The sequence below is a fragment of the Electrophorus electricus genome, chromosome 4, assembly GCF_041902795.1.
Source record: "Electrophorus electricus isolate QZ-2024a chromosome 4, ASM4190279v1, whole genome shotgun sequence".
In the NCBI taxonomy this organism is placed as follows: Eukaryota; Metazoa; Chordata; class Actinopteri; order Gymnotiformes; family Gymnotidae; genus Electrophorus; species Electrophorus electricus.
Genome location: NC_137500.1, coordinates 35,265,477 through 35,285,666, shown reverse-complemented (window position 1 = coordinate 35,285,666; position 20,190 = coordinate 35,265,477). Strand labels below are relative to the sequence as shown.

General features: G+C 44.4%; 2 protein-coding genes across 3 annotated transcripts in view; both read right to left on the bottom strand.

The window, feature by feature from the left end:
* Positions 1-15,401, bottom strand: part of bmpr2b (bone morphogenetic protein receptor, type II b (serine/threonine kinase)) — a 49,352-nt gene extending 33,951 nt beyond the window's left edge. For both annotated transcript variants that reach the window (XM_035519824.2, XM_035519829.2), the window contains exon 1: positions 14,070-15,401. In XM_035519824.2, coding sequence (XP_035375717.2) covers positions 14,070-14,280 — 211 coding nt within the window. In that variant the 5' untranslated portion in view covers positions 14,281-15,401. The remainder of the gene's footprint in view (positions 1-14,069) is intronic.
* Positions 15,402-16,432: 1,031 nt separating this feature from the next.
* On the bottom strand, positions 16,433-19,958 carry gpr39 (G protein-coupled receptor 39). The gene is made up of 2 exons (XM_081713885.1): positions 18,366-19,958; positions 16,433-17,331 (listed from the first exon to the last, which is right to left on the bottom strand). The coding sequence occupies exons 1-2, from the start codon at positions 19,141-19,143 to the stop codon at positions 16,874-16,876; spliced, it is 1,236 nt and encodes a 411-aa protein (XP_081570011.1). The 5' UTR covers positions 19,144-19,958; the 3' UTR covers positions 16,433-16,873.
* Between the last annotated feature and the right edge of the window lie 232 nt (positions 19,959-20,190).

The window sequence follows — 20,190 nt, the reverse complement described above, 5'->3', positions numbered from 1 at the left end:
TGTGTAGCTGGAACTGGAGTTGGAAGAGGCCTTTGGGGGGGGGTAGACAGCTCCGCCTGTCTGGACTCCTCCCTCTGATCTGACGCTTATCTCCCCTCCAGCCCTGAGGGCTACTAAAGCTGTTTTGGCCTGTAGACTTCTAGAAGCTCTGTCTTGCTCTTTCTGTCACCGTCTGTCTGTCTATCCCTCTCTAAGAGAAAGCTACAGGAGCTGTGGGGCTCTGGACGAGTGTTTGAGTTCAGTGGGAGAAAGAACAAACGGAACAGAAGGTATTTACAGGACATTAAGGGGACGAGAGCACTCCCACTAGCCACAAAATACGAACCGAGACCCTGGAAATGTCACGGGGCTGAGAAGCAGTTCCAAATGTATTAACTGCTCTCATACAGAAGGGAGGCAGTAAAGACTGGAGCATTAATATGTCATGAATCGACAAAAAAAATGGTCTTACTTTGTATAGCTACATAAATTCAAAATCAGATTAACTGAACTGACAATTGACATTAACTGAATTGACAGATCCTGTTTAAGAACAGTGCATCCCAAACAGACCAGACTGGGCCTATGCTATGTATGCTAGACAGTGTAACAACGGAATGTGAACTGAATCTAATGCTTTCGAACACGTCATCACAGCTACTCTCTCTTTTTTAAGCAGAGAATGCTATTATTGCCATTCTTGCTGCTACGCACAGCAGGGAGGAGGGAATGAAAGCCTGTGTCTAGAGTGCTTAACTATCCCATCATTCATTATGTCACCTAGGCAACAGACATCACCAGCTTATTCTCTAGCTCTAGGTGGAAATGGACGTTTGTCACAGCCCTGCACTAGTGAGTACGGTGTGAGCTTCCGTGCACGCGCTCGTCCACTCATGAAAATGGAAGAAATAAAAAACTCTACATTGGACACCTGAAGGCCAGGGAAGGAAGCCAGGGTGAACATGACAGCAAGCAGCCAGAGGAGAGCACGAGACAGAGCAGAATTAGGTACATTAATCGTCACTATACATCCTGCTCAGAACACTCTTCCTGTTCTTCCTGACGGGCCTTATACATATACTCAGCTTCCCACCCAATTCTAGTCTCAGACACGGCCTCTATTCACTGAAAAACAAGACATTTAATTGGCGCCAAAACCATAAGGTATTGACTCAAGCCGGCTTTTGAAGTTTTACACCTCCCCACACCACCCACCCCAACCCCACCCTCTCCAGGACTGGCACTGAGCCAGCGCACGGTTGCCGAGGGACGATGAATCAGAGAGGCAGACGGGATTAGAGCCGTCTGTCGGCAGCGCGTCTGTGACATCAGTGAGAGTATCACGAAATGCTTCCTCCGTCAATCTACCTGTTGGCTCACCCCAGGCAGCTGCGGCAGGTGTGGACTTGCCCCGCTCTGCTGCTGCCTGCCTCTGTCTCCGCTGACCACACACTTCTCAGCCAGCGGGAGCTTCTGCTAGGCTTACGTTTACATGATGTGGCTGATGCCTACAAACGCCAGCACTGTGGGGAACCACCACATCCTCAACGAGACTGCGATGTCAAATGCAAATCAATGTATGTCTGCGAGTAATCCACATTCAGTGGATGTAATGACAATAAACAACTATGGTGTTGTAACAGGCCAACCCTCAGCATATACAGGCTAAACTGGACAAGGAGCTGTTAATAAGGAGAATGCACCAGCATCATATCAGGTAGGAGGAGGATTATTGCTTTTGCTAAGAGATGATGTGCTTTCTCAAAATTGTGAGGGAAAAAGTATCGTGGGCCATAAAAAAAAGTAGTAACTTAATTGAGTTGCTAGCTGCCTCTTATGGGCAGTCTTCTTATTAAAAACGGTGATTTACCAAAGTGAACATGCTTGAGCATGCTAATTTCACAATATCCACTTCAGCCTAATTTCCTGCCCCTAAGTAAATTACTATGCTGCAGAAATGCGTCTGGCTCTGTAATAAGGCACAGCAGAATCTCTGGCCTATTTGCATGGTGACGGACAGCTGTCAATCAGTTGCCGATTCCCCATGCCATGCTGAGCAGCCTGGGCTGGGCTCTGGAGCTCGGCAGGAGGCTATCAGGTGTGCCAGAGGAAAACATGGTCTGCATGACCACGACCCAGAAAGACACAGAGGGCAGCACCTGCTCTCTCAGTCAGCCGTACTGCTCCATCTGGAGATAGCCTGCTATCCCTCCATCTCTCCATACGTTCATCCATCTGTCTGTCCTGCTCTGCTAAGAAGCCGGACCATGTACCTGACTTAATTTACCTTGGTGCGACTGAGGGCTTTTAGATTAGCAATTCATGCCTGCATCTTTTGAATTTATTCAACTGTGAAAACCAAGCATTCTTCTAAAAAGCACTTGTTTATGAACGACAAAATTTGAAACTTTGCCAAAAACTCTTGTTTGCCACATGAGAGCTCTCTGCGCCAGAGAATTCAATAAAAACCTCATGATAATTCCAAGGTTGACTACACAGATTTTCTACAAGTGGATCATGTGATTGTTTTTTTTAAAAACAGCAATTCCACATACCATAATAATACAATAAAACAGTAATACCAGAGGAATAAAGCAACAATATCAGAGCAGAAAAGATAATGACAACCTCATCAGTGCACACTACGTATTTTGTTAAATGCTGAACATATTCCTCTGCATGGTCTTCATTAATCTGCTCATTTCATTTCTTCAATAAGCTTTATGTGAAATAGGTAAAAAGGGTGAAATGATCAGCAGTCTTGGTTAACTCCCAACACATACCATTCCCTGTACAAAAAAGAAGCCAGTTTTCATATGCAATTCATCTTCCCTAAGGCTTTGAGTACAGCTTCAGTTGATTTTGTGAAATAGTTAATTTACCAATCCATTCATGCTCATTCCTACTAATGTTTCAGCAGGTTATATGAAGCCTGGTAGTTATTGGATACTACACATAGGAAGCTACACACAGGAATGGAAACTGAAATTCTCTATGACACTGACCGGGGCAGGTGCACTGTAGAAACAGAAGACTCTTTTAAAAGCGAGTGGTAAATGTTGCAGGCTGAGGGACAGGCTCTGAGTCCACAAATCTTCACTGATTTCACAGCTTCCTGCTACTCAGGGACATCCGTTTAGTCGGTTAGGTTACAGGGAACTTTAAGGACTAAAGCAAGGAGAAAAACTAAAGGCTTGACTAGCAACGCGTGGCTGCAGATCAATTTAATATTCCTATATGCACATCCATTTTTGTCCTGGTGTTAAAAACAGTCAGTTGTTTATGGATGTACCCAGGTTATCTGTGCTGCTGGACAGCTTTGAGATTAGCCAGAACCAATACAGCCCCCAGCTGGCCTAGAACTTCCTGAATTTCATTGATGGCTCTGTGTCTCAAGGCCACTCTGAAAAGCACATTAAAACAGCAGTCAGCAGAGCTCCCACTGACCACTCACAAAACTCACAGACACACAAAGCATAAAAAAAAAAGACTCCATCAGAAAAATGCAATGGACACATGTTCAGTGTTTACGCACCACAGCTCAAGGTGCCCGTTTCTGTTCAACACAGCAATCTGGCTTCCTTTCCTTTCCCCCATTCTTCATTCTCTCTCTCTCTCTCTCTCTCTCTCTCTCTCTCTCTCTCTCTCTCCTCATAAAGCAATGCTCAGCTATGGAAAGTCACGAGCATGAATGCAAACCATCTCAAAGTCCTTCACTTTCCAACCGCAGCTACACACTGTACCCTTACCAAAAGCATATGTGTGTGAGACAGATAGCAGGAATAAAATACCTGTATTAATAACAGCAGAAGTGACCTGGGATCATATTATCCCCCCCCACCCATGATGAGCTTTGGCACAGACGTTCCTGGTCTGCCCACTGGAGCACTTGAGAGGTGGAGAACAGACAGGGAGATCTTAGACAGCGGCAAGAGCAGAGGAGCTCACTACCTTTGTAAAAGGAGCTTCAGCTTGATGGTAGCATATGCGGGCTTGCAAAACACAGCCACGATGAAACACGTAATTATGTTACAATGGAAGCACACACATCTCAGGCCGATGTGATTTACACCAGTGTGACGACGACTCTGTCGAGGAGCCTTTCATCCTGTATTGCTGCTAGAATGAAGAGCCTCTGTATTCCTCGCTGAACTGAGGGCAAGAAAATTACACATGCACCCAGGGTGACCATCCCATTAAATGTCTAAAAGCTTCATTTTTAGGCAGCTTTAGGGTTACTTAAAGTAAAGCGAATGTCGCCTCTACTTAATAGATTCAGTTTATCTATTGTTCCTGTTATTATTTGATTCAGAAAAAGACAAGATTGATGAAAAGCAGAACCAGGCCTGTATGGCACCATCCCCTGAAGGAAGCAACTTGCATCCAAACAACTTGTAACTTTCATGTTACCGTAGTTACAGAGTGCCACAGTTACAGATGTTACAGTTTCTGCTGAAGACCATGGTCTGCTGCTACAGCCCAGTTATATTCTAGACTTCAAGGTGCTTTGAGGTCTATTGTCCATTTCCCAGAGCTATAAATGACCATTGGCTTTGAGTTAACATAAAGAAAAGGCCTCTTTCCCCATAGCAGCCAAAAGACTCAGTGAAAGGCAGGGGAGTGGGTGGGCAGAGGGGAGGGAGGACTCGGTGGGCTGAGCTGCGCTGGGTTGGGCCCAGCACAGAGAGGCCACCCTCTGGCTTATGGACCAAAACATGAGTTTACAGCAAGGGGCTGCTCTTCTCTCTGTGATTTACGATGCATAATCTGATTACGTGCCAGACATTCAGCACAATGGTAACTATGTCGCCTCACAACACGCACGGGCACGTACATGCAGCCTCACAACACGTGCCACACACACAGACACACAACATGTGTACATACACAATCACAGTATCCCTACATAAACACAGCCTCACAACATGCACAGGCACACACAGCACCTCACAAGAAGCAGGTACATACACACACACACAGCCTCACAATACAAATGATTGTACTTGATAAAACTTTCACATCAAATGTATAAGGAGATTAGAAGAAAAATGTATCAGAAAAAACAAAGGGTTTCCACACAGAATTTGATTTCCTTTATGGAATTAAAGGTCTGCACAGCGACACTCCCTGAAGAGGATTTACATCTACACAACCTTAAATCCCAAATGTGAACAACAGAGAAGAGAAAACATTTTTCTGCTTATTTCCTCCCACCCTGTGAAACTCCACCTCCTTGCTTCATCCTGCTCCACCCCTCTCCTTCCAGCTCCAAGTTCCCAAGGAAGGCTGCATGAACTTGCTGGCAGGGCTCCAGATTTCAGTAACACACTAATGAGTATTTGGAGACTCCCATCAGTACTGTAGTAGCCATTTGGGATGTGAAAAAGGACAGAAAGGACAGAGAAAATCAAAACAAAACAAAAACAAAACAAAAACAATTGGCTGGGTTGCCTGCTTAGCAGACAGGAACTCTCTTACTGTCACCCAGTTCACTAAAGGCTGTAAATAACGCACACGGCGCTCACAAAGATATGCAAACAAACTGCACGAACAGAACAAAGGCATGGAGATGGGCAAACAGACTCCAGACAGCACACAGAGACATGCTCTCTCATGACCATACCACGCACATGCATACACACTCGCCTGAGTCACCAAAGCACTTTACGGTGATGACGGCCCATTTATTAAGTGAGCCAGGGAGAGTGATCAAAACAGACAGAAATACACAAAGAAGGAGGACAAACAGCCAGTCACGCTGAGCTGGCATGAGGGACCCTTTCTTTTTCTTTATCTCACTCTTTTTGATTGCGTCATCGTCGACTCCTCACTTGACTTTCTGGTCCACGAGTGCTGAAAACTGCAGAAATGTGTTCAATCAAAATGACGATTTTACTAAGCTAAATCTAGACCATTGCTTTGAGATAACACTATTCTAAGGCTAATGAAAAAATGCCATGATGCAAAAAACAAGAAAGAACCTACATATACAGAAATCTGTATATTGCGGGGAATTCCCAAGCACATCAATAAGGGGGTTTAATCAGACTAAGGCATTATCCATGCAGCACATAGTTTGTTTTATACTTCTAAGAAGCAGGTCTGTCATTAAACGAGGGCAATGTCAAATCTCTCAAGATGGAATGAAACTATACTTCATAAATTTGGATGCCTTGTAGGTTAGAGATCTACGAAGATAATAAGTAGTGCTGATGGGAGACGATTTATGGAAACATGCTCAAGCTATAGGGCAAACTGGTCATTCATGGTAAATATTTCCATCAAACCCTCAGTCAAATGCCAACCTTTCACTTGCTGTTTCTCACCTCATCGAGAAATCCATTGCTAAACCTTAATACAGCGTCACAAAGATGGCAAAAAAAGGTTTAAGTAGGAATATTCGTACAGACCCTGCCCAGAGGGCATATGGGAAATTGGAGCAGCAGCCTGTAGGAGTATGAGCTGGGCGGGGGAGGTGGGGAGAGCAGAAGGTAGGAGGGGGCGTGGCTTAGCATGCCTCAGACGGCGGGCCGTTCTGCATGAGGGGGCTGTGTGCCGGAGCCTGTCAGATCGGCCCTGCATAGAGGAGGAGGGAGCCGACCAGATCCAGGGCTCGCTGCTACTGCCCAGCAACAAAGCCAGTGCCGACACCGAGACTCTGTACCATCCTTTCCACGGAACAAAGAACAAGAAAGGCTTTTTTTGGGGTTTCTTGCACGAGAGAATAATGTGAACTAACAGCTTCATAGAATGAAGGTGTTAAGACCAGCCAAGCAATGTTCTCCTCTGTGAGGAAGGCAAAAAAGAACCCCTCTATAAAATCATGTTTCCAAGCACCTGAGTTGCATGTTAATACCAGTAAATGTTGTCCAAGAGCCAATTAATGTGATTACCCAACATTTATAACGTCATGGCTCTAAGCACGCAAATGTTAGTGTCTTTTTAAACTGAGTAATGACCCCTTTGCCTTACTCAAATCCCAGCGTGACCTGTTACAAAAGAAACTCCATAAAGCTCCAAGACTGGTGGGTGTGTGAAACCACTAGGCAGGCATTGCAGGAAAAAACATTTGTCCTGAAGACATCCTACTCTTTGCTTATCCCACTACCGGATCAGTGAAGAACACTGGCTGAAATTAACTGTGCGCATCAGAGCTTGGCTGGGCCAGATGGCGTCTCTGCCTCCGTCTCCATCCATCAGAGCTAGTTACAGCGCTCAGATTAGCCATCCCCAGACCTGTTTACCTACTAGCAGCTAGAGGGAAAGTCTACAATTATCCACACAAAGGGTCAAGGGATTTGTAAATGTGTATTAGCATGTTAAAAACTCTTGGAACGTGTCGTAACAGGTTTCCCAAGCCAATGTGTAAACATTTCAGTGTGCAAAAGGGTTCTGTATGGAGAAGGGAAAGACAACACTAATACCATCAACCTCTCTCTATCTTGTGGAAACCAACCCCACCCATTTTCAGCTACCAAGTTGTCACTATGGGAACCTGCTCAGAGAAGCTTCCATTACATAAAATACTACGACTGGCAGGATTGGAAAGGCTGTAACTAGGCGACTGGTTTTCCTTCCAACAGATTCTGGGAGAGAGACTAATCAAGAGGGTACTCGTGCCTGACCTCCAGCTAATTATCACACTGAAGAGCCTTGATATACGAGGACTCCCACATGTCATGAGATACATGGCTGACAAGATGGAAATGCACAGGAGATAAGCGACAACATTAATGTTGCAAGTATATGGGAAAACAGGTCAAATTTAAAATAGGAAGATTATTAGATAAGGAAAAAACAAACACAGCATTCAAAAAATATTTAGAGCATTACTATAACATATGCTACATGCAAACAGTTCCTCTTACTCAATATAGGCTACATCCTGTTTTGCATGTACAATAAGTACACAAAATAGATTTTCTACACACAAAACAGATTTTCCAAACAATGGGAGCTCAGCATACCCAACAACCAATCTTGTTAGGTTTAATGTGACATTCTTGGTAAGCAAATAATTTTGTTAGTGAGTTTTTACAAAATTATATGCAATACTTGACTAAAAACAACAATCTCTTTTACAAGAGTGTCTGAATGACTGCTCTATTCACACCAGATAAACGAAATGCCATACATTTATGAACAGAACGAACACTGAAAATGTCAAAATCTATCAGCAGCTCTGTAACTGAGGGACGTTAAATTTGTAAATGATGCAAATTAACCATTTATGGCACACTGTCCTCACAAAACAGCAATTTGGTAAAAGAGTACTATATTGTTCTTGAATAAACAACACACCAATTATGAATGTTGTTGTGGATACATTTTTCACCTTGCTAATGGTGAAAATCACTGCAGTCCTAATGGCATCTTTAACATTCAGCCAAAAAAGATGATTGAGTGACGGGCTTATTCTCAATTTAAATTACAACACATTTTAACACAGGCCTCTGTTTAGAGGTCAGAGTGTACCTAGTGGTAAACTGAGTTAATGATAAGTTAATGATGACATTAACCGTGTCAAAAGTAATAGCTTTCCCTGAAACTAGGTGAGTACCAAAAACCTTACTGAATGACTACACAAACAGCTGGCTCATTACCTATTTTTTGAAGTGCTAAATCTGGGGTTATTTTTACCTGTGTAATATATTCCCCCCATGCACTATAGTACAAACACCCTTCAAGACAAATCTTGTTTCTAAGAGAAACACAGTCCAAAGAAAAGAAAGTTATATATAGTACTTTCCGTGCACTAAAACATGATCGTGCCACACGATGTAGAGACTACAAGTTGCCCTGTTCGTCAGTCGTTCCACTGGCACGGGGCCGTTCGGTGGGTGTGTGACTGTAGCTGTGACACGAAAACGGAGCTTTAAAAGCCTCAGTGCTGTGCCTCTGACCACAGAGAGCGGTGCCAAGGTTTTGAAACACTCCTTTACAACAACCCCCTGCCACCCCCCAGCTGCCCCAGCCCCGCCCCCAGCCCAGCTCCCCGCTCGGCACTTGCCTCTCGCCACCCAGACATGTAGGCGCAGCTGGCAAAAGAATGGCTCCCCCCCACCCGTGAGCTGTGCAGCTATGGGAGCCTATGCCAAGCTTTCCTAATGCAGCTCCAGTTCAGACTATGCGCCCAGCTCTTCTGTGAGGCGAAAGGTAGCCAAATCTCTATCTCTTGTCTACAGGAGGGCTATTTTGAAATGTCAACTTCCCCAATGGTATCTCTGCGTCGGGCAGGCTTGAGTGTCTTCTTCCGCAGATTAGGAAACCAACTAATCAAAATAATGTCAAAGGCGCTGCGTTAAGGCGGGTTTTTTTTTCTTCTCTGCTCTGTGGAAAAAAAGGAAACATAGTGTAGCGTGTAGCCTTGAGCGGAGCAGAGCCAGTTTATCAAATATTTCAAATGTCAGCCTATGCAACATGAAATCCCATCACTTCTCGACACCGACGAAGAGTCTTTAATGCAACTCAAGAGATCAACCTGGCATCTGTTTTTTCTCCCTGTGACAGTGAGCGTAAAGTGATCCAAGCCTCTGAAACACAGCACAAAAGCAGCCGGGGTGGGGGGCAGCTGGGGAGGAGAGGAGGAACGGAGTCTCTGTGGCTGACAGCCAAAACCAGAGAGACACCATTTCATGGTGGGCAGCGTGTGTGCGTTTACAGAAGTGTGTGTGTGTGTGTGTGTGTGTGTGTGTGTGTGTGTGTGTGTGTGTGTGTGTGTTTATAGGACTTACTCTGTAGAAGCAATACCGCTTGTGTTAGTTGATTTATATGCAAGTGGAGGTTTATAAAAAAATGTTTATAAAGTAATGGGGAATGCAGAAAAAAAGAGAAAAACAGAAAAGCAAAACAAAAAGAGAAAAAAAGAGGGAGGGGGAGAGAGAGCAAGAGAGAGAGGGTAGATAACCCTTCAAAGCAGTGCGCAGGACTTCAAGAGGGCCATGTTACATTCCCCCAGTGAAATGATTTTTCAATTAGTGTGTGAAATGTGTTTGCAACGGGGGATGACGGGTGCCTATCACTCAAAGAATAAGAAAAAAAACCAAGAATCTTATATTTAATCTGTTGAGCTGATGCCAAAGTGGTGCATGTGCGTGTATGCATGTTGGGGGAGTCGGCGTCACCGCAAGGGAATGTCTCTCCCCTCCCCCTCCAAAGACACAATCCCTCCCCTCGCCAGCCCATGGAGCCACGGAGAGACACATTGTTTAGTCTAAATCCTGCTGCCACAGAGCACCACACTGTACACTGCAGACACCCCCCCACAAACACACACACACTGCTGATTATAGTACCTATTGAGCTCTAACTCACCACTGCTCCTCAGAAATGAGCTGCTCAGCAGACATGAAATAACATGATCTTGTGCAATCCCAATTTTAGAATGTCTCACAAATCTTCCAATGTGTATATATTTGTGGATGCACGTACTTGACAGCGACACCATGCACATCTCACAGCAGTGTCACAGCAGCTCAGACACCAAGCTGACACTGTAGGCCAACAGACAATACCATCCAGGAACAGTGGTGCACATACTTACTTCACTCGTCCCCGCACTCCACACACACAAACACACACACACTTTCAAACGAAAAGGACCACACAGTTCAGTGAACCAACAACCCACACATACTTCTCTACAATCAGAGTAAAATATAACACAGCATAACTTGACATAGTAACATTGTGCAGCCAATACTCACCTCCTACTTCCTGGCATACCCCACAGAGGGGCGAATTCCTTCAGGCTGCCTGAGGACTCCCTCTCTCTCTCCCTCCCTCTCTCTCCCTCTCTCTCCCTCTCTCTCACACACACACACGCCGGATGGGAGAACAGAGATGACAACACACAAAGTAGCTCTGGGACTAGATCTTCAGTCGATATTGCGTTTTTTGAGAGAAAAAATAAATAAATCAAAGGGAGATTTTACTTTAAGACTAATATGAATTCACATTAATATTCTGCTGAGTTCATTTTCTTTCTGTCATCAAACACATTTGAGAGACAGTACAACTCAAAGGGAAATAATAATAAGAATTTCTCCCAGATGAAATATGTAGCGCATTATGGTAATTACAGAGCAGGACAGGAATCCAAGGCAAAAGCTCCACCCACATGATTTGCATTTAACTCTATGTCCTCATAGTGGCATGGAAACAGGACGGGCCTGTGTTAGGCTACAGCAAAGTAGCAAAGAATTTAGGTTTTTAAAGACAATTAAACACCTTGACAAAGAACTGTGTTTTCCCATTGTTTATAAGTATACACAACACCTTGCTCCTCTGCAGTTTCTTACATGGCTTATACACTGTATAATAGGGTGAGCCATTTGCCTAAGCTTTTATATAACCTGATAATTCTCTGTTTCAAAAAAAACTAAATTAACAGTATAGTCACAGGTGCCTGTAGATGGTCTACCAAAACAAAAACCACCAAAAACAACCTTACTTTCCATCTTGCTGTTAAACCATGCTTTTATGGACTTTGTGCAGAAGTTTACAAAAGGTTGCAGTTAGCCCAAACACTTCCAAAAACCAAACATGACATTAATGCTTACTGTTATTAAAAACATGTTCTGAATACATAGACTCCCTGAAGGTATGTCCCACCTTTGTAGGAGAAAAAAAAAACATTTTCAGGGGTTACCCCATTAAAATGAGCTTGAGAGAATAGTTTCTTATTTATCAGAGGCTATCCGAGGGACCGTGATTATGTTCAATAAGGTATGGGTCAAAATGTAGCAATTCTGTCCACTTTGTAATACTTACCAATATCATTAGTATAAAGTATTATTCGTAATACTGCATATTAGGTATAATAGGTACTCTAGACCAATATGGATGAAGTTGTATGAGGTCGCTCTCCTAAGGCTTCTCTCAGTGCAAGCCAGTATGGTACTAAATGATGGTGGTCAGCGGGTAGCAGGTACAGAACCAGGCTATGACATATCCTGATTATTTGTACTGCACGGTACATGTACCCATGTCCAGATGTATTCAAATCCAAGAGGTTGTCCCTCGCCAAGAGCAAACTGTGTACATGTGAACTCTGACCCGACTGGCACACCGTAACATGGAAGCCAATGTAATTCACAAGAGCATTCATTCCCCGTATACAAATACCCAAACACTTATCACCCACATAGATTTTTGGATTTTCCTATGGTACATGCCTCCCCAAATGGAAAAAACACACAAGAATAATGTTTTAATGGCATTCCCAGGGCTGTCTTTTCTGCCCACTGCAGACAGCACTTAACACTGCTGGGCACAGTACACTGCAACAGGGGACATGGCTTCATGCTTCAACTGACAGTGAGGGACAGGGTAATCACGCGTGGGCTTCTCTCTCTCTCTCTCTCTAATTCTCAAAAAGGTGAGGGTTTGCTCATACCCTCACCCTCTTTTACATACACAACTTTCTACTTGATCTTTATCTGTGCCATGCATGACAGCCTGACCCTCTCATGCTCTCCTCTCTACACTGGGCTCTGTCTAACTCTCAGTCACTCTGTTCATTTATCTCAGTCTCCTACTGACACAGACACAGGTCTCAGTTTTGGAATGAATAATCACAGCAGAGGCAAATCAGTACTGGGCTTCCTAATGGACCGTCAACCAGCAGCAGGGGAGGCATCTGGCTGAGCCACCAGTGCTCCACACAACTGGAAGCATTCTAAACCAAGAGCTGGTTTATCAGCAAACAGTGCTGGTCTGTCAGCACAAGGAGGTCAGGTTTCTGACCGTATGACGGTTCATTTCCTAAAAGAGCTGAGAGACAACAGAAACCCTCATTCTCTGGATTGCATGTCGAGCATATTCTAAAACAAAACCTTTATAAAAGAGTGGATATTACAGTATGTGATTTGGGCTACTGTTTGACAATAAAGAGACATCATTTTCTCGCTACATTTCTTGCTACAACATTTCTCGACTGATTTCTTTAACATGTGCAAATTCCTTGTTTGAATTCCTTGAGGACTGTTCTCTTTCTAACAGCCCTACTTACAGTTGCCCTTCATCTGAAGGAACCGAGTCAATCTAACTCTATCAACATGTCCTTCTCTATAGTCTTCCAAGTGCCACTGTACCAGCGGAGAGAGGGGCAGTTATCTTATCAAAGCCAAGGCTGAACTCTAACTGCTTTGCAGAGACTGTGACTGAAGGCTCAAGCAAGAGTGTATGAGGATGCTGTTCATTCGTGCCCTTCTGTTCTTGATGCCTGGCAAATTAAACACTGGGATGTGATAGGACTCTCAGCTAGCTTATCTGACTACATATTTGTTATTACACGTGAGAAGACATAGCTGTATCACATAGCAGACCAGTTCAGTACCAGTTCACCTTTTCAATCCCTCTTTTTACCGGTTCACCTTTTCATCTCTCTCAGTCATATTTTACCCAGGGCGACTGGTAAAGACTGGTAAACAAGGTAATGGCTTTTTTAAATTAGCAGCTAAAGGTGTAACTTCATGCAGTGACTGACTCTAAGCATAAATATAGGCCTCTGACAGTAACTTGATTAATTACAATGATGTTTCGGTTATTAAGCTACAATCACTCAGTTGATGACAGTGGGCTTTTCTTGTGTTTGGCCAAGATAACCCCCACAGAACTGAGACAATAGTTAAAAACACAAATCATTCTATGCCTGAATAAAGCGTTACAGTCCATGGACCCCACTGGTGGTGGGTCCCAACTCTCATTCCTCAAACTTGTATCTACACACCTTCCATACTAGTTTCAGCGTAGTTACTGAATAATCCATAGTAGTTACAGAACAGTTTATTTTGAGATAAATAACTTAACTATAAACCCTACATAAAATACAAAATACTACAAATATATTCTATAAACCCTTTAAAATATGTACTGAAATTCAGTTTACAAAACTAGAAAATTATAGAACTAGAATTATTAACGCAGTAGTTAACATGAGAAAGGCAATGGGGAGCGAACTGACGTTACAATAAGCTTGTCTCTTATTTTTATTATAAGCAGGACGTGTCAAGAAACGCATTTCGTCCCGTATAGTCAGTACGAGACATATCAAATTTACACGATGCCGTACGCATGAAAACACTTACCAGCAACCGGGCTGAGAAGCAGCTGGGCGAACAGCCCTAACGCCAGGACCGACACACGGCCCGAGACGGCCATACCCTTAACGTTTATCGCCCAAAGTAGAACCGGGCCACTTGCTCCAAGTTTCGTAGATGTGCGTTTTCCTCTTCTCTCCAGCCAAGTGTCCGCGTTCATTCGCCCGATCGGAACAGTCCAATGGCAGGATTTTTGCATACGATCGTGAACAGAGAGTACATGATTTCCAGCTTTTACAAACAGCTTTGCTCCATGTTGACTTTGATTCTCCGAAGTGCAGCGCAACTTAGCTTCGGCAACCGATCCAAGCAGCTAGCTCACTGGCTAGCACTACGATTCCGCACTGACGCCGTATTATTAGAGACTTCACCACCGAGTCTACCTTGCATTTCATCCGGATTTATTTCGTCAACCTACACAGCTAACTCTCGAAACGTTAAATCTCGCCGTCCTGACATCGCTTGGTCACAAAAACATGGCACTGAAACAGTCTGTCTCTAAGTGAGCTACTGAATCTAGCAGGCTGACTAAGCTTTGTTGGCTAATTTTAGCTATAAGCGATTCCCTCGATGTGGGTCAGTTCTGTGGTGACCGTCGTGACAGTCCATTTCGCTTGGTTAGCTAAGCTAGCTACGATAGCTAGCTATCTCTGGGAGCTATTAACCGCTCAAACATTTGGCAGCTTACCTAGCTCTTTATTACTAACGGTCGAGTAGTTTATGGAAAACTAAACGATATATAAAAACGCGACGAGTTTACCTGACCAAAAAATCCAACAACAACGTCGACCCTTCGGGCAAAATCTTTCTAAACAAGAGCGACATGAAAGATCGGTCTGAATCGCTCGGGTTTGACTCTAAGCCAAAAATGGCCCTTTAAGAGCCAGATACGATTCTTAAATACTGTCACTGTCAGTAAAAAACTGGACACTGTTTATATTTACGGCTCGAATCACTTATCTACCCAACTATATATCGCGCGTTTCCAGGTATGAGTTTTTTCACCCTCGTATCCAGCCGTACTCGTACGGCCGTTCCGTAACTTCACCTCTTCACACGAACGCTGAAGGACAGGCAGTCTTCACCCCCGTCTCTGCTCAGCCTCCTGAAGGGCAGTCTTTACCCCCGTCTCTGCTCAGCCTCCTGAAGGGCAGTCTTCAACCCCGCGTCCCTGCTCAGCCTCCTGAAGGGCAGTCTTTACCCCCGTCTCTGCTCAGCCTCCTGAAGGGCAGTCTTCAACCCCGCGTCTCTGCTCAGCTTCCTGAAGGGCAGTCTTCACCCAGCCTCCTGAAGGGCAGTCCTTACACCCGTCTCTGCTCAGCCTCCTGAAGGGCAGTCCTTACACCCGTCTCTGCTCAGCCTCCTGAAGGGCAGTCCTTACCTCCGTCTCTGCTCAGCCTCCTGAATCCCCAGCAATCTAGTTACAGTGAATTCTTCTCTGAACACATTCTCCTTTAGAAAGGTGCATGAATGAAGCAAAGGCAGATAAACAAAACTGACGTCCGACCCAGGCTGCTACTATTTACAAGTTTGACATCCACACAATCTCGGTAATTCACTAGTCATTCCAATTTGACAAACTTTAAAGTTGCTTGATGAAAGATTGTTCTTTACGATAATTTCCATTTTTAACCATAATTAAATAGTTATGTAGATTCCTTCAAAGAAGAAATTACAATGAGAATTACAATGGGCTTGAAAATATAGCTACATTATTCTGCAACTAATTTGCCAGCATTAGTGAATGTAACTAGGAGTATGCAGTGGACAAAAGCTTGTACAAATTTATTTTAGTGGACATAGCGCCCTCTGTTGTCCCATACTCACTAAACTGCGGCTACATCCATAATCTTTCTATAATGAATCTCAACAGTAATTCAGGTCAGTGGTCTACTGGTTGGCTAGATAAAAGGAGAAATTGTGATAAGGAATGGATAAATGACTTAGTGCCTGTGTTACGAAGGCTGAAGGCAGTTCAAACCCAGGCCTGACAGGAGGTAAGCATAAACTCTGACCACAGGACCGTTTACATAGCAGCCAGAGCATCCATTTAACCTTCCTAAATGACAGTCTCCATCAACCTCCCATTCAGAGTTACGGTCTCCATCATTTACATTTACGGCATTTCGCTGACGCTTTTATCCAAAGCAATCCAAAGCAATTATGAGTGAGTACAAGTTGAGCAATTGAGGGTTAAGGGCATTGCTCAGGGGCCCAACAGTGGCACCCTGGCAGTGGTGGGGCTTGAACCAGCAACCTTCCAATTATAAGTCAAGTACTTTAACCACTGAGCTACCACAAAGAGTGCCCAAGAGTATTGATGCAGTCATGAAGTACCGGGAAGAAACCAATCCAGATTAGGTCTTTAATGTTTTTTCAGCAGTGACGGTGCACGCACCGAACCATGCAGTAGGGATGTTATCAAAGCTCTATTGATGAGACTGTCTGCTGCTGAGACAGGCATGAGATCAGGCAACCAAGGCAAGTAACAAAACAGCTATGGCAGCCTTTCAAAAATGCCAAATTACAGCTATAATTGGGAGAAAGCCAAGAGTGAGGAAAGTGTTAAAAAACCATGATGCCAGGAAGAGGAATGATGACATTAGCAAGGTACTCAGACTACATGTCTTATATCTGTCAAAGCTGACAGTCTCTCATGCAAGCAAACAACAGGTTATGAAATAGTAGTATTTACAGGATTGGAGTTGTACAAGAAAGGAATGAGGGCTGCATGTCTTATAGTGCTTTAAAAATTGGAGAGGCAGTTTGGGTAGGAGGAGCCCCAGCCTGATCTACTGGCACTCTGATGTTTCCGTCTCCGAGGTGACAGATGGAGGCGGAGTTAAGACCTGGACCACGGGGCCACCCCCTGCACTCTGGCTCACAGAATGGGCTGTCCGGACGGAGGGCAGTGCGCTTCGGCGCAAGGACATGCGCAACAGGGGGCGCCGGAGGTGGCTGGAGGCGAGCGAGGCATTGTGCTCATCCAGCCTGCGTTTGTTGACGTGCTGGACGGCGAGGCGGCAGCGCAGGGTCTGTAGGAAGGCGGCACGGAACTGCCGCGAGGAGAGGTTGTACAGCAGCGGGTTGAGCACCGAGCTCAGGTAGAAGAAGGTGTCAGCCACAGACTGCAGCACGGCATACACTGTCAGGTAGTCCCTCGTCCACATCGACTTGGGAACAGCTGCTGTCATCAGACGGCGTGCCTGGTTGGGCATCCAGCACACAAACAGCATGCAGACGATCAACACTGGGCAGGCAGACACACACACAACGCAAACACACACACAGATATTCCTGAGAACATATAAACATGCATATGTAGGCAAGCAGAGGCTGATGTGGTTGGGTTGGGTGCACAGTTTCTTGAATTGTTGCTTTTCAATCTTAAAAAAACTATTTACAACTCCCTTAAACACTGGGGTATGGCCAAGGTTGCTTTTATCTCTGTGAGAAAGGAGGGAACCACTGGATTTGAATTTTGGCATTGCTGAGAGAGTTACAGCTCCATAACCCAGAATTAAAACTGATATTATCCTGCCATACTTAGTCTTGATTTGCAGCACGTTTTAAATTGATTAATGTGGTGTTTGGGGTTGCATGCTAATAATATGATGTTTTGGGGGTCACTTAGGTTCATCTGAAAAAGTCTCCAGATCATTGCACTACAGTGATCTGGGAACTTGTGTGCAAATTTCTCTGATCAGAGGTGACATATCTCAAGTACATCTGTTTAGGTGCTTTGCTTAATTTAATTACTACATAGTGCCAAATGGTTATCCCCAAATTCTACTCATCTGATTTATTGCTTGAATTAGTACTAGGATTCTAATTCTAATTTCTTAAAACGTTAAAATTCGCATAAACCACTTTTTTTTTTAAATGACTGAAAACAATCCCTTCTTCACTATTGTGATTAACATGTAATGAACAAAAGATGAACAAATGAACAAAAATGAACAAAGATGCCCTTATGTTAATGGTTCTGTGGGTGCACCTCTGTGTACACAATGCATTCCTCACTCTATCTCTGCTTGGGCCCTTGAGATAGTGAGAGGAAGCATATTTAAAGACATAGAACATTTTAAATGATGCAAGTTGGAAATACCTAACACAGCCTGTCTTCTTCTGTTCTTAAAAATGGTGACGATATGAGCTAATGCTCCATGGCATTTCACATACTATAATGGACATATTGGAAAAATTAAATGTCTTAAAATGTCTTAAACTCCATCTTCTATCAGTACAGATACTAGCCTTCACACATTACAACACTGTCATTACCTAGGAAAAGGATGGTCTGTTTGCGGGATGCTTTGAGCCTTGCACTTTCGTGCTTGGGTACTCGTACTTCCCCTCCACCTGCCGAAGTGTCTGCTGTCACCATGGGAGCCCTCAGCACAGCGACCATGCTCCTGCACATGAAGGCCACGCCTCCCAGGATGAGCAGGTAGAGGAGAAAGGCCCCGAAGACGCTGGAGCGGTACATCCTCCAGTGGTCCATCAGGTTAGTGCAAAACGTCAGATTCTGTGCTGGAGCCCCTCCAGGCTCCACAACGTGACCCTCCGTCCCTGTGGTGACCAGCAGCGGCACAGCAACGAGCACCGACGTGAGCCACGCAGCCAGGATGAGGTGGGCAGTCCGGGTGTGTGCCAGCGACTTGTAGCGAAACGGGTGGCAGATGGCCATGTAGCGCTCGAAGCTCAGTGTGGCCACGTTCAGGATGGTCGCGTAGCTGCACGCCTCAAACAGGAAATTGTAGATCTTGCAGGACACGTTCCCAGAGGCGGAGGTGAAAGGGAACCAGATAGCACTGTAGAGCTCTACGGGCATGCCAATCAACAGGACCAGCAAATCAGAGCAGGCGAGGCTCACCATATGATCTGTAACGTTCTTCTGTAGGTAGCCATTTCTCTGGAGCACTTGAGCCACATGAATGGTGATGCTGTTTCCCACGATGCCCAGTACGAGGATGAGGCTATAGAGCACTGTGAGGAAGACCTTCACCTCAAAGTGTGTCTCCAGCTTTCGCCAGTCCTTCTCTCCCTCCAGCTCACCCATACTCTCACACTCAGCCTCTCCACTGCGATCCACCCTGTCGACTTCGGTCCACGTAGCCTTATCTTTCCAGGAATGCTCCGATATCAGCACTATTAATCATCAAACAGCTCTAGGGAGCCACAGCTGATTTAAAAAAAAAAAAAAAAAGACCCATTTCAGGCCATTTCAGGTTTATCTGTGTTTGAATGTGGGGTGCATGTGTCAAATTTTCCCCTGGTAAACACAGAGTACTGGAAACTGACCTGAAGAGTCCAGATCTTCCCACTTGGCTACTCCAACTTATGCTGCCGAAAGTGGCAGTGTTTCAGCCTCTAGCTGGATGCTAAATCTTCTGCCTGGACATTCGTACGTAGTTTTACTGCAGATTTTGGATTTGGTTCGGCGCCTCTCTTTCTCTCTCTGAGAGTGCACAAGTTAATGATTACAGCTGGACTTGTGGGGCGAGGTTGGCTGTACATGTATATGTATGTGGCAATCAGTGTGAGCTGATAGGACTAGCTTGCATTTACAATCACAGCACCTCTGTTGGAGGCGGAGCCGTGAGTCACATGCCTTCTTTCTAACGCAGAGATGTGTCACCCTTGTGTCCACGTAGACAAATGTGTGAATTTATGAAATTCTGTTATAATACCGTAACATTTTCTACAGAATTCAGTAGAATGGGATACTGAATTTTCATGTAGCCTTTTTAGATAAACTGAAATCTCAAATGATGAAGCTCTCATTAGTCATTAAGTTGTCCAAATATGTCTAAAGGGTATAAATGATTCAGTCTCAGCAGAACCACCCACCTTCTGGGGAAACTACCTGTGTTCAGCTATGCACTGACTCAGACCAACAGTAAACAGGATAAGAGAAATGATCTGAACATAACCAGTTTGAAGGAAATGTTCAACCAGATGGAAACGACGACTCACTCTGTTGTCTATATTCCTCTGTGGTTCCTTTTTATACTGATCATTTCTGAAGTATGAGGAGGGTGAAAATAGGTTAGCAAAGCATAGTGTGATTCACTTCCAGTGTTAGATTTATGTCCTGAAAGACTCC